Genomic DNA, 21352 nt, shown 5'->3' with positions numbered 1-21352 from the left:
TGCGTGAGCTCCAGAGTATGTATACAGCAATTTCGTGTGCGTGCCTCTCTGGTTGGAACGATAGTTCCATCGGAGCCAGCGAGAGGGTATTTCTCGTCGATGTGATGGGCTTTGGATATTCGCGATAGCAAGCCGACCATCACTCGGCTGCGAAAGAGAAGAGAAATTTTAAGAGACGAGGAACGCACCGAAATATACATCAATGATAGTGCGATGGTGATGGTTTACCTACCCTGACTTCAATATACAAAATAGCAAATGTATAATTCCTATCTTCTGTTTTTGTATACATTTCATGAAGCTGGTACAATTTTTTACAAAGTTTTTATCCTCCTCCCCTTTTATAGTTTGCATTGCAACTGACAAGAATTTCTTGAAAAATGCTTTTATATTGTGCACTTTTCAATAATTAATCAAATTTTGAATAAGGGGCTACAGATCGGAAAAATACGAAAAATAAAAGATTTTTTTATGGCAGCTTGGTTTTTTATGTTAACTTTAAAAAATCTATGAACTGTGATGATCTACAAAGCGTTTTGCGATACTTTTTGTTTAGATATCAGACTTGAAATTCAGTTTTTATATCTCCTTCCCCCTTGCCTCAACCAGGGGAAAAAACTTGAAATGTCAGCCTTATGCTACTATTAAAATAATTGAAAATATCGATGAAATTTTTTGGGGCATTTGTGCCTATTAATGTCTTTTTTTGGCTTCCTCACCTTACTGAGGAAAGGCTATAAAATCACTCGAAAAATGAACTTCTTAATTCGACTTCGTAGACCCACCTTCACGTATACCTATCGACTCAGAATCATGTTCTGAGCAAATGTCTGTGTGGATGTGTGTAGGTGGGTGGACAAAAAATTCGATTATCTCCGCACTGGATGAACGGATTTTGACCGTATTAGTCTCATTCGATCCGTCTTGGGGTCCCATAGGTCTCTATCTAAAATCAGCAAGTTTAGTAAAGTACTTCAAAAGTTATGCTAAAAAAACGATTTTGGAATATGTCCGGAAGATTGTAAAAAGGCTATCATGTTAATCATTTTCAGAAAGGTATTAAAAAGACCTTTCCAATGAGCCCAAAACATTGAAGATCTGACAACCCTATCGAAAGTTATTAGAACTTAAGTGTTATTTATACACTTTTTGGAGGCCGGATCTCAAATATTTCAGTAAAATTTATGTCCGGGTCCATCATGCGACCCATCGTTAGTTAGATAATTGAAAGACCTTTCAAATGAGCCTAAAACATCAAGGATCTGAAAAGTTATTGACACTTAAGTGTTATTTATATACTTTCTAGAGGCCAGATCTGAGATATTGTGATAAAAATATTGTCTGAATCTTTCATGTGAACTTTCGTTGGATAGGTTTTTTTTTTATCAGACCTTGCCGATGAGCCAGAAAAATTGAAGGTCTGCGAATCCTATCAAAAGAAATCAGTAATAAAATTGATTTTTTAAACATGTTAAGGAAATGTTGCTATTTTTACTGAATGTATTGATTTTATGAATGTGAGGAAGGCACCAACCACCTAAAGGTGGATTAAGTATCGTTTTATAAGAAATTCTATAATGTGCTTTGTACAATGAATTTTTAAAAGATTAAATGATTCTTTGCTCCCGGATTTTTTGGAATTTTTTGAAAGAGAATTGAAAAAATAAATATAATAGAATGAAGCAAAAAATTGAAGCGGTTCAAAAAAAAAAAAAATAGTTGTTGTGTTGTAGATTGAATTAAAAAAATAAAACGGTTTTAAAATTTACCTGAATTCAATTAAAAATTAATTTGGCTTACTGTTTTGATCCCTGGCTCGATTGTTTAGGTAAAAATAAGTAACTGTGCCAATTTTGAGCCAAATTAAAAATGGTTCAAGTGTCGCTTTTGATCGTTGAAAATTATAAAAGAAAAAAAACGTAAAAATGTGTGGGCGAAAGCAAAAAATAAAAAAAAACCCTCCAAAAGCGTTAAATGTGTTGGATCATTGTCAATTGTAAGATTCTTACAAAAAAATGCATAACAAACATTTTTGTCCAAGACCACAAAACGATTCGAGTTTACCCTGACGAGCTACTAACGATTTGAAGAAACCTTTTTTGTATAAAATGATTTTTTCACTAACTTTAACGATTGATTTTCCGTAATAGGGACAATTTATGAATTAAAGTCCAACAACAGTACAAAACAGGAACAAATTGTACAAATACGGGCAAAATTCGTTCAGCCATAGCTGAGAAAATCATTAAAATCCACTTGGAAAACCTTCTGTTATAAATTACATAATGAGTCGATATGTATAAATAAAAAAGAATCAATAAGGTGAAATTGAAAATTTAATTTTTCAAGTGATTTTTAAAATTCGCGAGAGAAGCTTCCACGAAATTTTCACTGAACTCATCGTCCAAGCTCCGTCTAATAACCATCACCTTCTTCGCAGTCGTCCCGTGGAGGTAAGATTTATCGCCATCATCCTGGAACGGTGACAGAAGGGCATTTATCCCACACAACGACCGTCCTGCCTCAGCAATGGGCAAGCCATTCAGCGCCCGGGAACGAGTTAATCGTTTCAGTTTGGCTGCCTCAACTTCAATTCAAAGGCTTTTCACGAAATTTACGACCCCGCCAGTAATTCCACCACAATTGAGGGCACACTTTCTTCGAACCAATTGTGCCAAGAAAAAAAGAGTAGAAAATTGCAAAAGATTCATCTGCAATAATGTTTGATGTACGATTAGCTGCCGCAATATTTATGTCCTTTTGTGTGGTCCTGTCCTGCGTTGTCCAACTGCGGTATTCTGAACACACGCATTGACCGGTTTGTGGCCGACAACGATCCTTGTTGCTATTGTGCAATTGTTCAACCGCAAGAACAAGGAAAACGGTGGAACTCAATTGGCCAGGATGAATGCGATTTATGGACCGTGTTCGTTAGCTCTGGTCATTCCGGACCAGACCATATTTTCTGTCGTGTAAAGTACTGGCGGTTTTGTCCCTGCGGGAAGAGTGCGGTGTCAGCGATTTACTGTGAAAGATGGTTAGGATTCTTTTTATTGTTGGATTCTGCTATTCTACAAGATACAGTTCAATTTTGTAAGCAATCGAGTACATCGAATTGAGTTAATCAAATTTGATTTCAACTCAATGAACTCCTCGTTAAGGTTCCACTTTAAACTCATTCTAATTACCGAAAGGACTCACGTCCTGGATCGCAAACTGCCCATCAGTTCAAATAAACATATTTCCCCGACCCCCCTTCCTAACCCACCTTCAAGAAGCCGACGAAGGTAGACGCGCGTGAGCGGCGTTCAGAGCAGAGTCCTCCCATGCACACACACTCACACCCTCCCATTAGCAACTTCCTCTCGACAAACACTACATCGATTGTCACTTTGGTGAGCCCATTTTCGCTTCATAGTCGACTTTCGAGTTGCCACCCCCTCCTCCTCCCTTCTCCAAGAGACCGATATAAATCGAAGTTGAGGCAAATCTTGGCGTACACGGTGGCGTACGTGTCCTTAAGTGGAATTAATTTGCCCGGCATTCTAATTAATCACCAGAAATTTGCTGAATCAAGTGACATCAATATGTCATGCTGGCAGTGGCAGCAGCAGCCGTACGACGATGTTGGCTGAGAATTTGCTGTCTCATTTTGCGGTCTAACGTGCGTGCGTGTGGGTGAGACTAAGGTTGGGTGCCGCATTCGACCTTCTTCCCCCTTCCTGAAAACGGAGAAAAGGGGGCGTTTCTAATGTGGCAAAGTCAAAGTGTCAATTTGAAGACCTCCCACCCCAGCCCTCGGAATGACCTCGATTATTGGTTGGCACTTTACGGGGCGGTTACCAAGTCGTTAGAAAGCGAGTCGTTGAGCGTCATTATTCGAACGGTATAACTGATGATTATGTCTTGTGTTGACATTTTTGAACTTATAAGCACCTTAGTTGCACTAAAGCTGCTCTATATCGACATTTAAGGCTATTTTTTTAAACTACCAAAGTTATCAAAACTAGCACAAATTCAACTCTACAATAATTCCCAAAAGATTATCGATCCAAACCCCTCCGACAGTAGCGCAATTCCACCTAGAAGCAGAGGTGTCAAACAATCGGACAAACTGGATTGGATTTGCGCGCCAAATTTCAAACTTCACTTGTCATATGTGTGTTACATGTAAGTTCGGAAAGCCTTTCTCCTCCCAAATCATCCCCTGTATAGTTGCACCACATAAAGCACTCTGCAGGCAGGAAGGTTGCACTTTGCTGGCACTGTCGAAATTCTCCGAACAGATTCCGACAGTTAGCGCGCGCGGCGCTACCTTGGCAGTTAATGCAATCAGCTGAGGGGAGGTGCTGTGGGACGATCTGGGGTGAATTTCAGGGATTTAGTAAAACCGTCAAATGTGGAAAATTTGTATTTTATGCAATATAAAATCAAAATTTTCTACGTGAATTGCAAACATGTATCCCAATCCCAATCCCACCCATGAATTTATTAACGAATCTATTCAAGAATTTGTTGAAAAAATTTTTCACAAATTTATTCAGAAATTCATTCACGAATTTAATCACGAATTCATTCACGAATTAATTCAAAAAAAATTTCACGAATTCATTTACGATTTATTCACGAATTTATTCACGAAATTATTCACGAATTGATTAACGAATTTATTCACGAATTTATTCATAAATTTATTCACGAATTTATTTACGAATATATTCATGAATTTATTCATACATTCATTCACGAATTTATTCACGAATTAAATTATGAATTTATTCACAGAATTATTCACGCATTTTTTCCCAATTTTTTCATAAAATCAGTAATAAATTTTTTTACGAATTAATCTGCGAATTTATTCACGAATTTATTTACGAATTTATTCACGAATTCGTTGAAGAATTTATGCACGAATTTGTTCACGAATTTAATCACAACTTTTATCATAGATTTGATCACGAATTGTGCAAGAATTTGTTCAAGAATTAATTCAGGAATTTATTCACGAATTGATTCAACTATTTGTTCAAGAATTTGTTGAAGAATTTGTTCAAGAATTTGTTCAAGAATTTATTCAAGAATTTGTTTAGGAATTTGTTCAAGAATTTGTTCAAGAATTTGTTCAAGAATTTGTTCAAGAATTTGTTCAAGAATTTGTTCAAGAATTTGTTCAAGAGTTGGTTCAAGAATTTGTTCAAAAATTTATTCTCGAATTTATTCACGAATTTATTCAAAAATTTGTTCAAGAATTTGTTCAAGAATTTGTGCAAGGGTTTGTTCAAGAATTTGTTCAAGAATTCAACGATTTTTTTCAAGAATTTGTTCAAGAATTTGTTCAAGTATAAGTTAAAGAATTTGTTCAGGAATTCACGAATTTATTCAAAATGTTGTTCAAGAATTTATTCAAGAATTTGTTCAAGAATTTATTCTCGAATTTATTCACGAATTTATTCAAAAATTTGTTCACGAATTTTTTCAAGAATTTGTTCAAGAATTAGTTTAAGCATAAGTTGAAGAATTTGTTCAAGAATTTGTTCAAGAATTTGTTCATGAATTTAGTCAAGAATTTGTTCAATAATTAATTCACGAATTTATTATCGAATTTATTCAAAAATTTGTTAAAGAATTTGTGCAAGTTTTTGTTCAAGAATTTGTTCAAGAATTTGTTCAAGAATTTGTTCAAGAATATGTTCAATAATTTGTTTAAGAATAGGTTCAAGAATTTGTTCAAGAATTGGTTAAAAAATTTGTTCAAGAATTTGTTCAAGAATTAGTTCAAGAATTAGTTGAAAAATTTGTGCAAGTTTTTGTTCAAGAAAATGTTCAATAATTTGTTTAAGAATTTATTCAAGAATTTGTTCAAGAATTAATTCACGAATTTATTCAACAATTTGTTCAACAATTTGTTCAAAAATTTGTTCAAATTTTTTTTCAAGAATTTGTTCAAAAATTTATTCACGAATTTATTCAAAAATTTGTTCAAGAATTTGTGCAAGAGTTTATTCAAGAATTTGTTCAAGAATTTGTTCAAGAATTTGTTCAAGAATTTGTTCAAGAATTTGTTCAAGAATTTGATCAAGAATTTGTCCAAGAATTTGTTCAAGAATTCGTTCAAGAATTTGATCAAGAATTTAATCAAGAATTGGTTCAAGAATTCGTTAAAGAATTCGTTCAAGAATTTGTTCAAGAATTTGTTCAAGAATTTGTTCAAGAATTTGTTCAAATTTTTTTTCAAGAATTTGTTCAAGAATTTGTTCAAAAATGTGTACAAAGATATGTTCGGATATGTGTTCGAAGATGTGTTCAGAGGTCTTTTCGGAAGATTGATTCAATGATTTGTTAAAACTTTTAATAAAAACCAAAATAAAATTTGATTTTGAATTTAATTCTCTTCTGTCAACGGTACCACCAGTGATTGTTTTCCATCAACCTGGCACTCTGGTGGGGGCGTCGATCTCCGAAAATTTTCCCACCTTCTCACCTCTACCCTTGCCAAAACACCGTCAAGGATTTTCCCCGCCATCGTGTGTCTGTCAAAACCACGGCGCTGCAACCTGCAAACTACTGCAATAACAATCCCGCGCTGCGATGTTTGCTGGTTTTGCTGATTCGTCGGCGTCGGGGAGAGGACGGAGCGCATTCCGGCTGGCAAAATATTAATGAATTTAAAATCAACTTTTGACATTGTGATAGTTTGTGTAAAATAATATTCAACAACATTTTAAGTGGCATCCATTATCTCACGAGGCTCGCTAGAAGTTTCGTTGGCGTCGTCATCGTCGTGGGGATGGATAATGACATCCTGGACGGTGCTGTCAACTAAAGTCGAGGGGGGTTTTCCCGGGGAAATTCGCTGGAAAGCAGGTCGTCAGGGGTTCTCGAAATTGTGGTTTGATGTTTTCTGATTTTTTAAAGTTTGCAACCTCTGACTAAAATTTAAAATGAAAGCCTCCAGTCTTGCCTCACAGAACGAAAAGGTCGGATCAAAAGAATTATCCCCGTTCGTCGTGTCGTGTGTGATGCTTCCCCTCCGAAAATTCTGAGAAGACTGCACACGGGAAGATTAAAATGCAGCGACGTTATTAGAAATAATAACACGTCACTTCGCAGAGAGAGGATGCGCTCGCGCTCGACACAACAAGGACAGGCACTTTCCAGGAATAATTTATTAACAAATTATGTTGGATGCTCCCGGAGAGCTGATGTTGGGGCTCTGTGTCTTTGGGGAAATTCCAACCTTGTTAACCTAAGGTGCAACAACAGGTAATATTTGGACAAGTGTCGCTTTTTTTGGCGAGCACATTCCACAAAAATGAACCTTTTTTCAACGAGAACTTTAAGAGTTTCATCATCTAAAATTGCTGCTCTTCTGCTCGGGATGGGGGAGAACTTATTAAAACAAATTGCTCGCGAAGATAAAGTTGATTCGTCATGTTTCTGGCTTTGACGGTGACACGACTACGGAGTGGACCCGAGCCGATGGAGATGTTGAGCAAGTGATTATTTTTCCTTGACGGTACAATTTAGGTTATAAAAAACATGTACATATTTTGAAACATGTACAAATCATTGAATAAATTCTTGAACAAATTGAAAAAAATCTTTTACTAATTCATGAAAAAATTCTTTGACTAGTTCTTGAACAAATTCATGCACAAATTCTTAAAAATATCTTGAACAAATTCTTGAACCAATTCTTGAAAAAATTCTTGAAAAAATTCTTGAACAAATATTTGAACACATTCTTGAACCAATTCTTTCAGCAATGTTTGAAGAAATTCTTGAACAATTTCTTGAACGAACTTTAGAACAAATTCTTGAACAAATTCTTAAACAAATTCTTGAACAAATTCTTGAACAAATTCTGGAATAAATTGTTGAAAAAATTCTTGAATAAATTCTTGAACGAATTCTTGAACAAACTCTTGAACAAACTCTTGAACAAATTCTTGAACAAATTCTTGGACAAATTGTAGAACAAATTCAAGAACCAGTCCTTGAACAAATCCTTGAACAAATTCTTGAACAAATCCTTGAACAAATTCTTGAACAAATTCTTGAACAAATTCTTGAACAAATTCTTGAACAAATTCTTGAACAAATTCTTGAATAAATTCTTGAACAAATTCTTGAACAAATTCTGGAATAAATTGTTGAACAAATTCTTGAACAAATTCTTGAACAAATTCTTGAACAAATTGTAGAACAAATTCAAAAACAAATTCATGAACAAATTCTTGAACAAATTCTTGAATAAATTCTTGAACAAATTCTTGAACAAATTCTTTAAAAAAAATTTGACCAAATTCATGAACAAATGTTTGAACAAATGCGTGAACAAATTATTGAACAAATTTTTGAACAAATTCTTGAATAAATTCTTGGACAAATTCTTGAACAAGTTTTTGAACAAATTCGTGAAAATATTCTTGAACAAATTCTTGAACATTCTTGAAGAAATTCTTGAAGAAATTGTTGAACAAATTCTTGAAAAATTTCTTGAACAAATTCTTGAACAAATTCTTGAAAAAATTCTTGAACAAATTGAAGAACAAATTCAAGACTAAATTTTTGAACAAGTTTTTGGACAAATTTTTGAGGTATTGTATTAAAAACAAATTTTGAAAACTTTTTTTTGAAATGTTGTTGAAAACTTGTTTTGAAAACCATGGCTTGAAAAATTCAACATGGTGCAATTTTCCCACTACTCCTTCTCGGGAAAACTTGTGCATTCAGCATTTATCATATTTCGCATGCACCAAGTCATCTTCCGTCGTCCCTCGTACCTGCCCGGAAAGTGTCCTGCCCACGTGGTGAACACCCCTCAACCCCCACCATCCATTCTTCGGACAAAGACTGCTACTTTGACGGATGCTGCGAAATGCTGCCAGATCTTGGCTGTGCAAGTTTGCAAAGTTTTTCTTCTCAGCTCCGCGCTGCGTCAACGCGCGTCAAAAGGAGCAAAATTTTCGTGCAAAATTAGAAATTATGCTTCGTCCTCTCCCCTTGTCACTTGTGCCCCATGATGGCTGCCACATTTTGGCGTAGTTTTTGTCCGACTTGGTTTTCGGTAAACATAATTTCGCCACTATCAGAACGCGCGCGCGCTAGTTTCGTGGGAAAAGTCAAACAAATAATTGTTTTTCTTATCTGGCCGTCGTCGAGTTGCGCTGGCATAAATTAGTTTTTTTTCTCCCCCGCCTTCCAGAATGCTTGTTCTGCCGAGACTGGTTGAGCTAATTCGGAAAATTCCCGAGAATTTCCCCGTCACCTTCCAGCGCAGCGCATTTATCCTCGAAACAAAGCTCTATTTGTGTTCCAATCAGTGTCGATGCTCGAGCTTTCAATAACCACTCCATTCACCTCGATTGACTAATATCGAGCCAATTCGACCAAACTTTGATATCATTATACCGAATCAGGAGCTCGAGCGGGGGGAGGTGACAAACTTTTTCCCCCACCCAGAGAGCCCACTTGTACTGAATGTGCCATCAGTACAAAATCGATTGACCTCTGGCTGGTTTGGAAGGGGGGAGGGGAGGGGAGGTGACCTGACCTCCCGTAGGGTTCGGTATGGGAAAAAGTTTCGGACAGCGGTCAGGTTTCTGGCATGCCAACGGAGCCGCAGGGGGGTGGGCATCAAAATAATAGGTAACAGTTTAACATTCAATTACATTCCATTAATAAGCATTTGCATTGACCCCCTCTCGCGTCATTTGGATGTCACGTGGAGGGGTTTTGTAGAGGAAAATGGGGCAACCGGTTTTCCAACATAAATTTATTTTTTAAATCATTATTTCATTTGATTGATTTGCATTTCTGAAATGAAAAAAATATACATTTATTTTGTTAAATGAATAAAAACTTGTCTTGTTAAATGAATGAAAACATGCATTGTAAAATGAATGAAAACATGCATTGTAAAATGAATGAAAACATGCATTGTAAAATGAATGAAAACATGCATTGTAAAATGAATTAAAACATGATTTGCCAAATGAATAAAAACATGTATTGTTAAATAAACGAAAACATTCATTGTTAAATGAATAAAAACATGAATTATTTAATGAACAAAAACATGTATTGCTAAATGAGTAAAAACATGAATTGCTTAATGAATAAAAACATGTATTGTTAAATGAATACGAACATGCAATGTTAAATAAATAAAAACATGTATTGCTAAATGAATAAAAACATGTATTGTAAAATAAATTAGAACATGTATTGCTAACATTTGTTTAAAAAATGTATTGAAAAAAAATGATAAATGTATTAAGAAATTTTTAAGAAATATCTGTTGAAAACATTGTTTGTTTAGATAATTAAGTTGGCATAGTTATTCAAAGGTTTTTTTTTAAATATATTTATGGATTTGTTAGTGAGAAAGAATAAGCACCTTACCCTTTTCTTCCCTTTGCAACAAATATCCAAAAGTGTCTCAAAGTAGCATTTTCTCAGAAATTTCACCACCCCCTTTCTTTCGAAAAAAGAAGAAAACAAATTTCCACGTGGAATGAGACGCCAACGTCAGCGTCCAGTAAAATTTATGTTTGTGGCTTTGCCGCCTTTCCCGTAGGGTGAGGTTAGGTCATTCCCTGCTATCATTCAGGTCATTTATTTATTGATTAGTCAGTTGTTTTCGAAGAGTGCGGCCGCTTCTCGGGCAGTAATCAAAAACGTTGGCTTCTTCGGCTGGTGAATGATGGCACACTTTTGCGCCGGGGTCCATTTGTCAAGTCTTGGACGACGACTGCGACCACCGCCATGATGATGATGATGATGATTGGCCAAGAAATGAGCCGATTAGTAGCGGGCTTAGTTGGTGACTAGTGTGGGGGAGAGGAGGAGATGCCTCGTGACGCACAAGATCTATGAGCGTGAATTTGGCGGGGATTTCAAGGAGCAAGAAGCAATTACGTAACATTTAGGGGAAATAATAAACCGAAAATTAACTGCCACTTAATCACCTCATCTCATCCGGTGAGAGAGAGAGAGAGAGAACAAAAAAACATTTTCTAGACTGTTTATTGGGCAAGCCATAAAAGTTGGAAAAAATTTGGACAATAGCGAAAGTTTTTGGTGGGACTTTTAATGGGTGCCATTTTATGATTTTTGCTTAGAATTACAAAGTTTTGCTGTGCGTCACCCTCTCAAGATAAATGAAGGTGGCATAAGCCATGAAACGTGAAGATTTGTTAACAGTTTTAGTGCAGAAAATAATCCTCAAAAAAACAAACAAAAAAGCAAAAAAGCAAAAAAAGCAAAAAAAGCAAAAAAGCAAAAAAAAAGCAAAAAAAAAGCAAAAAAAGCAAAAAAAGCAAAAAGCAAAAAAGCAAAAAAGCAAAAAAGCAAAAAAGCAAAAAAGCAAAAAAGCAAAAAAGCAAAAAAGCAAAAAAGCAAAAAAGCAAAAAAGCAAAAAAGCAAAAAAGCAAAAAAAGCAAAAAAGCAAAAAAGCAAAAAAGCAAAAAAGCAAAAAAGCAAAAAAGCAAAAAAGCAAAAAAAAAAAAAAAGCAAAAAAGCAAAAAAGCAAAAAAGCAAAAAAGCAAAAAAGCAAAAAAGCAAAAAAGCAAAAAAGCAAAAAAGCAAAAAAGCAAAAAAGCAAAAAAGCAAAAAAGCAAAAAAGCAAAAAAGCAAAAAAAAGCAAAAAGCGAGTAAAGTAAAGAGTAAAGAGTAAAGAGTAAAGAGTAAAGAGTAAAGAGTAAAGAGTAAAGAGTAAAGAGTAAAGAGTAAAGAGTAAAGAGTAAAGAGTAAAGAGTAAAGAGTAAAGAGTAAAGAGTAAAGTAAAGAGTAAAGAGTAAAGAGTAAAGAGTAAAGAGTAAAGAGTAAAGAGTAAAGAGTAAAGAGTAAAGAGTAAAGAGTAAAGAGTAAAGAGTAAAGAGTAAAGAGTAAAGAGTAAAGAGTAAAGAGTAAAGAGTAAAGAGTAAAGAGTAAAGAGTAAAGAGTAAAGAGTAAAGAGTAAAGAGTAAAGAGTAAAGAGTAAAGAGTAAAGAGTAAAGAGTAAAGAGTAAAGAGTAAAGAGTAAAGAGTAAAGAGTAAAGAGTAAAGAGTAAAGAGTAAAGAGTAAAGAGTAAAGAGTAAAGAGTAAAGAGTAAAAAGTAAAGAGTAAAGAGTAAAGAGTAAAGAGTAAAGAGTAAAGAGTAAAGAGTAAAAAGTAAAGAGTAAAGAGTAAAGAGTAAAGAGTAAAGAGTAAAGAGTAAAGAGTAAAGAGTAAAGAGTAAAGAGTAAAGAGTAAAGAGTAAAGAGTAAAGAGTAAAGAGTAAAGAGTAAAGAGTAAAGAGTAAAGAGTAAAGAGTAAAGAGTAAAGAGTTAAGAGTTAAGAGTTAAGAGTAAAGAGTAAAGAGTATGTCCTGTCTTGACAAACAAAAATTTGAATTTCATGAGCACATATTGGAGCCATCCAACAGTCTATGGTTTGCTTGACCAGATCTTGCTGATCCAGCATATTTCAGCTCAGTAAATTTCTTGAGTGTCCAAGCTGACGATTAAGCCTACAGTTTCCCATAAAAGAGGGGACAAAAATCTCCCAAGATTCAAGACATTTTCCGGGGCAGGACTTTTGATTGCATTGCAGTTTTGCCTCCAACCCTTCCAAGGGAGAGGGGGAAAAACGCACTTTCAAAAGTATTCTAATTTTAATAAATCTGTTTTATGGCAAGAGGCCGGCTGAGCCGAAACTGCTTTCTAAAGACACACTAATTCTTGCACGTACAAACACACAAGTTGATGGTTTCAAAGGATCTAAACACATGCACCGAGGCTCGAGACATAAAGTTTGCGAGCCTTTTCTGCGCCTTAACTGGACTGACGAGGGGAAGGCTAGTGCTGAAGGAAACTAATTTTCTGCTTCGTTCCTGCAAAGGGGACCGAGAGCTTAGAGATTTGCCTCAGCTTTTCCTTCCTGGAAGGACAGAAGGATTGAAGCACACACACGTTCAAACACTAACTCATGCCTCTCGGAGAAAGGACGGAATGATGGCAATTTAATTCCTATAAAAGCGGAGTGTTAAATGTTTTGAAAAGATTAATATGCAAAAGTTTAAACGAATTACGGAGCCGACGAATTTATTTCTAATTTTAATTAACAATTACAACTTTGGCATTTGGGGTAAACTGATGTAAGTGAGATCTGTTGCTTTAGGCTGAAAACTGAAACTGAAGGCAAAATTGTACATTTGGAAATTGAAAATTTGGTAAAGGCCAAATTAGCATTCGCAAAAGAAACCAATTTAAAAACTCTAACCATAATTCCTTATCACAATCTATTTAGAAGATTTTTGATAACGATCCTAACCACTTTTCACGCAAGTGGCCCAAACTTTTATGAATATTTACCCCCACCTTGGTCCTTTTCACAAATAATGAAATTCCAATCCACTTTTTCCACTCTTTAGCAAAAAGGTGAATATTGATTTTAACCGTGACCATGTCTATGATCTCGCAGCATGAGATGTCCTTTCTGTGTTCTTCTCTCCCCCCCCCCCCCTCCACAACAGAGGACTCTGAGGACATGTTTCAATTTTCCATTCCACCCCCCCTCTCCCAATTTGGTCACGCCAAGAATTCCGTCCTCGTTTTTATCAGCAACCCTTGCTGCCTCAATTTGCGACACAGAAATTGTTGCTGGGAGGAGGACGAAACTAGCCCGAAAAGGCTTGATTATAAAAACCGACCATAGTGATAATGTGACTTTGCTTTCACTGCCAGGGCACTCTTTCACTTGAGGAGGGAGTCTGAGTCATTGCAAGCGGGGGTGACCGGATTAAAAGGTGACTGGGTGAATCTGATCCCGGTGGAGGATTGTGGGAAATTGCGTCAAAAAATGAAAGAAAATGGAAGTAAATCTTGGTATTAGAGTATTGAAGCAGAAATGTTATGTTCATAAGGTTGAAAAACAACAAGAGTTAGGTAGAATGATTGATTAAATTTTGTCAATTTTGTCAATTTTGTCAGTTTTGTCAATTTTGTCAATTTTGTCAATTTTGTCAATTTTGTCAATTTTGTCAATTTTGTCAATTTTGTCAATTTTGTCAATTTTGTCAATTTTGTCAATTTTGTCAATTTTGTCAATTTTGTCAATTTTGTCAATTTTGTCAATTTTGTCAATTTTGTCAATTTTGTCAATTTTGTCAATTTTGTCAATTTTGTCAATTTTGTCAATTTTGTCAATTTTGTCAATTTTGTCAATTTTGTCAATTTTGTCAATTTTGTCAATTTTGTCAATTTTGTAAAGCTCTCCTTCCCACTGTCTACCCCTTTGTCGTCAATGACTTCGATCCCACCGGGGTTTCGAAGGTACTTCGACGACGAAACATTCCGTAACTTCAATGACTAGTCATAACTGGAAAATGCTTTGAAGCACAAGAGGCAAGACTCAAGTCAGAAAAAAAATCGAGTGGAAATCTGGGAAAAAGGGACACCGACAAAAGGATTAGCTTGGGGACCTTCGAGATTGTTGCGGTGAGAGAGGCGATCTTTTTCTTGTGCAAATTTTCCCACCCGAAAAAGGGTTGATGAAACAATGCACACTGGGCTGGATGTTTACTGGCGGGGCTAATGAGAAAATTTTCGTGAAAATATGCGACTGGTCCAAAATTTCGTCATTCCGGGTCGAGATTCGGGTTTGATGATACGGAGGAATGTGGCGACAACTTTTGCTCATTTTTAGTCCCACCCCTTTCTGAAAAAGTAACTTTGATTCGAGCTTTTGTGTGCTGCTACGCTCGCATGAGTGCGGAATTTTTTGAACCAGCATCAAACTAATAAACGCCTTTTTTGCTCTCTCTCTCTCTCTCGTCTCTTTGCAGAAAGCCTTAGAGATTACTTTAGCAAATTCGGAGAAATCACAGAAGTAATGGTGATGAAGGATCCCACGACGAGGAGGTCGAGGTAAGTTTGACTATTTTTTTTTTTGTACTTGAAAATTTAACCTGCAACACACAATATAGAGCTGTCACATCTTCCTGTTACACACACTCTTTGTTTTACTAACAAAAAACCTTGTTTTTAGTTCATCAAACTTAACAGTCCTAAAATGCTTCTAACTATATTTAAAAATGATCATCAACAATCATTATGTTGCTGATTTGTGCAGCAGACTATCATACATGTCCTACTTTTATATACAGCAATTCCCCACGAAGACAGCATGATTCAAAAAAAAGTTCTCCGATCGGGCTCAAAATTTTTCTGAGGTTCCTTGACCGAAATAATTAGACCCCTATTTTTTTTGTTTGGCCATTAGGGTGACCTACGCCGAGTTAGGGTGGTCCAAAAATTGCAATTTTCGTCGATTTTTGCAAAAACCACTTTTTTCAAAAAATCATAACTCCGCACCATTTCAACCGATTTTAACTGTCTTGAGCGCAAACAAAAGAGTATTAAATAGACTTTTAAGGAAAAAAAGTTAAAATTTTTAAATATCTAGACTAACATTTGAAAAGGGCAAATGAAAACTTAAAATGCTCTTTTGAAGGTATCGGGACCAAAGAGCCTAAGTCTGAAAATATTTTTATCAGATTCCTCGGGAAATCAAACAAATGTAAAGTTATGTTTTCAACATTCCGAGATTCGATTTTTTGAAATAATAAACTTGGTTTTTCGACGCTTGAAAAAATAGGAAAATTACAAAAAGGACAAAAAATCGATTATCGATTTCTTTTCGTTTTTTTCACTAAAACTGCGATACATTAAAAATTTAAGCGATGACCTATACATGTTAGGGTACCAAAAGTTGCGTATTTGAATAACGAATTGTTTTTTTTAATTGTTGAAGGTACTTATTAAAAAAACAAATGATTTGGTCCTGTCTTTTCTGGTTTCATACGGCGATAGTTTTATAAAATCGGAAAATTGGTGATATAAATAAATGTTTTACATTCATCAAAAATTAAATTGTCAAAATGTTTTTTGTAATTTATAACTTTTATTAACAGGATATTTAGGATTTTGACTATATTTTTTGAAATTGTGTTGTCATTCGAATTGCTATTTAGAAAACATTTATTCACAATAAAAAAAAAACTTAAACTTGTATTTCGAAGATATTTAGAAATCTTATCTAAAAATAAACAACACATAAAAAATTACAAACATTGGAAGAAGATTTCATTATTTTACATACAATTTTTTTGCAAAGCCTGGTAAGGTTTTTCTCACGATAATTGTTTATAAAACATGTACTGGGGTTGGTTGGTTTTGTTAGTTTAAACATGAAAAAATCATTGGTGATTTGAAATAAGATAGTTACGTTAAAAATTCTCAGTTTAAATTTCGGAGTGACTTTGTTAGTCATAGTTTTTCTTGTTAAAATCAGATTAAAGGTTTTCAAACTTAGTTTTTACGTCAAATGTAACATCACTAAGGTTGCTGATACAGTTTTTAAGAAAATAAAATGTCAATTGATATATTTAGTTAACAAAGTTTAAAAGCTTTTTAACAAAATAAACATAAATTTTAGTTTAAAATTGACAGATTTTTTTTCCTGAAATTCGTAAAAATCACTTTTGTTTATTAAATTAACAATTTATATTGAATTTTGTACTGAATTTGAAGCATGAATCCTAGTGAAAAATTGTTCAAAGAATCCAAAAATGCATTTGGTTTTCCGATTCAAAATCATAGTCATTAGGAAAATCATGACACTTGGAGAAGATTGAATTAATGCTATTCATTAACATTTTTTTTAATTATAGTTAACTAATATTTTAAACTTTTCAAAATTTTATGAAAAGTTCTTTTCGAGGTACTTTGATCACTTCTCTACTACGGTCAGTATGATTCCAAACCATTTTAATTTGTATTCTTCATTTTGCGGAAAAAACTCAAACCAATCAAAGTCACCCCGTTTTGCAATACATTCTATTCAATAAACTCTTAGATCAAAAAACGATAAGAATTTGGCTTTTCACATTGTTTTGCTTTATTCTGTTGCACAAGTATATTTTTTTGTTTTAAGAGATGTAAAATATTGATTTAATTTGAAAAAGCAATCTCAAAAAAATAAAAATAAAGTACTATTGGGAAATCTGAAATTAAACTTTCTGAAATTGAAAAGAAATTTTAATAATATTGAATAACATTATTGATAAAGTACATTTTTCAATTCGTGCAAATAATAAAATTACAGGTAGATTTAGTATGTTTTTTGTTTTTTGTTTTCGAGACAGTGGAAAAATTTTTGAATATATAAAATCCAGAGAAATTTTAAAAAAATGTTCTAAGGGATAGCCTTTCAAAAATACATTGTTTTTTTTTTTCAAATCGCCAACTGTATAATATATCGAAACTGTTTAGGAAACTTTAATTCAAATATTTTTTTTCATGTTTATCAAATTGGGCACTTTATGACCTTGAAAAAAAATCTAGTTTTGAAATAACAGATTGGAAAAATACAAGACTTAAACAGATACAACTTTTAACTATGGAAAAATTATGTCACTTTGAAGACACCACTTTTGAAGTACGTTTTGAATATCCCAAGTAGCATTTGGCAACATGATAAATTTGACTAAGTCCAGTTTTTGTTTTGTTTTGCTGTAGAAACATAAAAATGACATTTTAGCAACAATACGTTGCAATGTTGCAAACGTTTCGAATTGAAAACAACTTTGCAACAATCCATTTCATTTTGTAATCGAAACATATTGAAAACTTATTGGTTCCATTGTTGCAACATGTGACTTAGCCCGATTTGTGTGCTAAGAATAATTTTGAAATCAAAAATCCTTAGATACAGTTCAGCCCAACCATTTGTCCTTTCATCAATTCATCCGTGGCTCAGTGGTAGAGGCAAGGTGTGAAGATCTGAAGGTTCCAGTCCAGAATCCCGACAGGGGCACTTTGGTTTTTTGTTCAAATAGATTTTTTTTGTTTCACACAAATTAAACGACAACATAATGGCAACATCATGACAACACAACAAACTACTTTACCGACATATTTAGACAAACAAATTGTTTCTGGAACTTCGTCGTAACAAAGTTGAAACAAACGGCTAAATGTTGCCAACACAAAATTTTCATGCGCTTTTTAGGGCACCACGAGTGTTCTAACTATGTTGTGATATCACATTTTGGGAGTTACGAAATAGTTGCATTTAAGGATACGCAACAAAAAATGTTACTTGGGATCTATACCAAGCTCACTGTTTTACAAAGATCTTTTGAATGTGAGTTTTTTAAATTGTTTTATTTTAACAGTTTGTTTAGAAACAATAAAAAAAATACTTCAATTTATTTTAAAAAATCATTTATTTTTTAGTTCAGAATATTAAGAAATTCAATTGGCAGACTAGCAAGAAATTAGTGCTTCGGTTGAGGCACCCTTTCAAGAAATATTTTTAAGAAAATTTGTTTTTTCTTTTTTGTAAAATTGAATGCTCCAGCCATTAAAAAAATCCAAATTATTTTTGTTTTCACATTTTCAAATCACTTTTCTTATAAGACTGGAGACTTTTTTCTTTTGATTTATTTCTTTTCTTTAGTTCATCATTTTGAAGCTTGGTTTCGCATAATAACAAAATTTAATTTATTGTTCAATCTTTTTTGAGTCTTTCATATTGTTTCCTTCTAAAGAAATTCAATTAATAGGTATTTAGATGCAAATGAGACTAGATGAGGTAATAATTATCAAATCAGATAACATAGGTTTTGGGAATTTGCTAGTTTTTTTTTAATTCTAACTAAAACATAATCATATTATTGCTAACTATGACTTTCTTTATAATGCTTTAGTTTTTGACCAAACCAGGAAGAGATATTGTTGAACACCTTGATTTTGACAAATTACCCACAGCCTTGCTCCAATAACCCATAAATCCACAACTTGCAGCATTGCTTACCACAAAAGACCAATAGATATTCATTCACAGCGAGTCTTTCTCTTAAAGCCTCCCTCGCCAGTCCGAAAGACTTTCGATTTATTCACATTTAGCTCGCCGAGGGAAAACCCAAAAATCAAAAAAGCCCAATACGTCCGATTAGCTTCCAAACTCTATCAATTTCACTTTTTTTTCTCTTTCTTTACTCTCATCGAACAGCAAGCACAAGTCTGATGAATTTTCTTCCCATGGCTAGTTATGCGAGAGTTTGTAACACTTTTCCAAAGAAAAATTTCCCTCACTCGAAAAATCGGAAGACGGGGAAAATAAACCAAAACACAATAACAGTTTGTCTTTGCCGATAATGATGAAATATTGGAGCGGTGCAGGATTCTTTATTTTTTTGCTTTCCGGAAGAGCTCGAGCGGTTTTTTTCCCTCTTGGAAGATTTCCCGGCCGCCCTCATGAGTGCCATTTTGCCGCCGGTTTAATAGCACTAGATAATGCTCTACTCTGTGCGCTGCGCTGTGAGTCTGTGTCTTTGGGCTCTATTAAGACCGCACTCTTTTTTTGGGGGGGAAATTCGGGGGGGTGGCCAGTGAACCGCGCAGCTCCAAATTTATCACTTTTAATTTAGAGACTCACTTTTCCTCGGAGCGCGCTTGCTTTCTCCCTCAAGGAATATGTAGAGAAGAGATAGGTTGGCCAGTGAGCAATGACTTTGAACGGAAAGTTATTTCCTGAACCAAAGTCCCTGAAGAGTTTTGGAAATTTGGTGTAGGAAAGGAGAGTGGAGTGATAAAAAACGAGTTCAATCAGCTCATTACTCTTGGCGAAAGTTGAGCTGCTCGTTTGGAAAAGTTTAATTTGCAATAATTTTTGTGATTTGTGGGGCAGAAAGTTAAGATGAAGATTTCGCATAATTTCTACCTGTAATCAACAACTTAAAGCTTTTATTTAATCTAGAATGCCAATCAGTATACCATCACTTTACAGAAAACGATTCAATTAAATTCACACGCGTCAAATTCCCGGGAAAATTCCACCCCCACCCCACGTCCCACCCACAAACAGGAAAAGTAGAATTTTCCCCCCCGCTGAATGGTTTCGCTGAACTCTTAAGCCGATTCATTTCGCAACCACCGGCGGTGCGAAATTCCGCCATTTCTCGTGACGACGACGGATTATCAAATCAAGCATTAAGCCCACTGAGGCGAACGTAAATTCCTTTGATTCGTGATTTACACCGCGGAGCATGGTTTTCCACAACAAACATGCAAAAGCAGCGGCAGCAAATGGGGAAAAATCCATCGAAGCATGGCAGCAGCATCCGCGAAAAGCAGCAACTCTCATAAATTCATCAGCGAATCGCGCGTTTTTACAGCGCAAAATGACGTCCTTTATTGGGGTTGGAGGGAGAGAGGGAAAAAACGCAAACGATTATGCTGCTCATCCCATGATTTTCCCATTTTTCCTCGAACCTGAGTAGGATTCGTGAAACGAGCCATTTTCATGTTTGGTGAGATTTTGCGATTTTGTAAAGAGGTGGTCTAATCCGTGTTTTCGTCACAAATTTTGAGTAAATCAATTTCCAAAAGCAAACATAAAAATCTGATCAGAACAGAAAATTAAATTACAAGACCAGCTGCAAGAGCTGAGAATTCCCCCCCCCCCCCCCCTCCCAGTCAAACATCTTTTCCCACCACCCTCCTTTTTTCAGAGGGTGGCCGCCCCAAACGTCACCAAGCCAATTGAGTGGAATTAATTGAGTGTTGGTAATGCGATAAATTTTAACAAGTTTATTGGCGAGTAGCGGGAGCAGTGCAGTGGAACCAACTTTTCCAGCAGCAGTGGTTCCATCCTGCGATTGTAAGAGTTGGATTGGTGCCGGCTTTGGGTGATTGGCTCTACTGAGCAGTTGGCGCGGTTGAACTTGGCGTATTTTCTTTGGTGTGACGAAAATTGTTGATTTAATCTTTGTGGTTGCATGGAATCGGTGATGGGAATGTCACATTTCCAACTATTTTTAAGCTTTACCTATGATTGAAGCCAGATATTAATTGTTTGAAAAATGATTGTAGTCTTTCTCTTACTTTTTATATTTTTTATATTTTTCACATTAATATTTTTCAAAAATTCATAAACGTTCCATAAAAGTCATCTCAGATATTCTACAAAAAAGATGCAAGATCTGACCAAAAATAATAATTAATAAAACTGGAGTGGATTTTTTTTACAGAAATGCTTAACTTTTGAAAATTGTGACTTTCAGAAACGGTGTTCTAGTATCGATCTAGCTTTAAAAAGTTCAAACGAAATTTCAATCTTAATTAAAACTAATTGAAGTTTTTAAGTGCATTTTTCACCATTTTATTCGTTTTGAAATCACTAGCTTAAAAAATAGATTTTCAAAAAAAAAAACTAAAATTTACGCGGACAAAAAAAACTTTTATCAGAACTGGAGGTCGGAGACACACTAAAATTCAAAAGCTTTTTAAATGAATCAAATCTTGCTTAACATGATTC

At 34.7% G+C, this 21352-nt stretch overlaps 1 protein-coding gene across 2 annotated transcripts in view; it reads left to right on the top strand.

The window, feature by feature from the left end:
* Nucleotides 1-21352, top strand: part of LOC6040951 (RNA-binding protein Musashi homolog Rbp6) — a 1069503-nt gene that overhangs the window by 484541 nt on the left and 563610 nt on the right. For both annotated transcript variants that reach the window (XM_038262029.1, XM_038262028.1), the window contains exon 3: nt 14814-14895. In XM_038262029.1, the coding sequence (XP_038117957.1) occupies nt 14814-14895 (82 nt within the window). The remainder of the gene's footprint in view (nt 1-14813; nt 14896-21352) is intronic.

This window comes from Culex quinquefasciatus, chromosome 3 (genome assembly GCF_015732765.1).
Source record: "Culex quinquefasciatus strain JHB chromosome 3, VPISU_Cqui_1.0_pri_paternal, whole genome shotgun sequence".
Taxonomy (NCBI): domain Eukaryota; kingdom Metazoa; phylum Arthropoda; class Insecta; order Diptera; family Culicidae; genus Culex; species Culex quinquefasciatus.
Note: the sequence above shows the minus strand (reverse complement) of the source record. Positions and strands in the feature narration are given on the sequence as shown.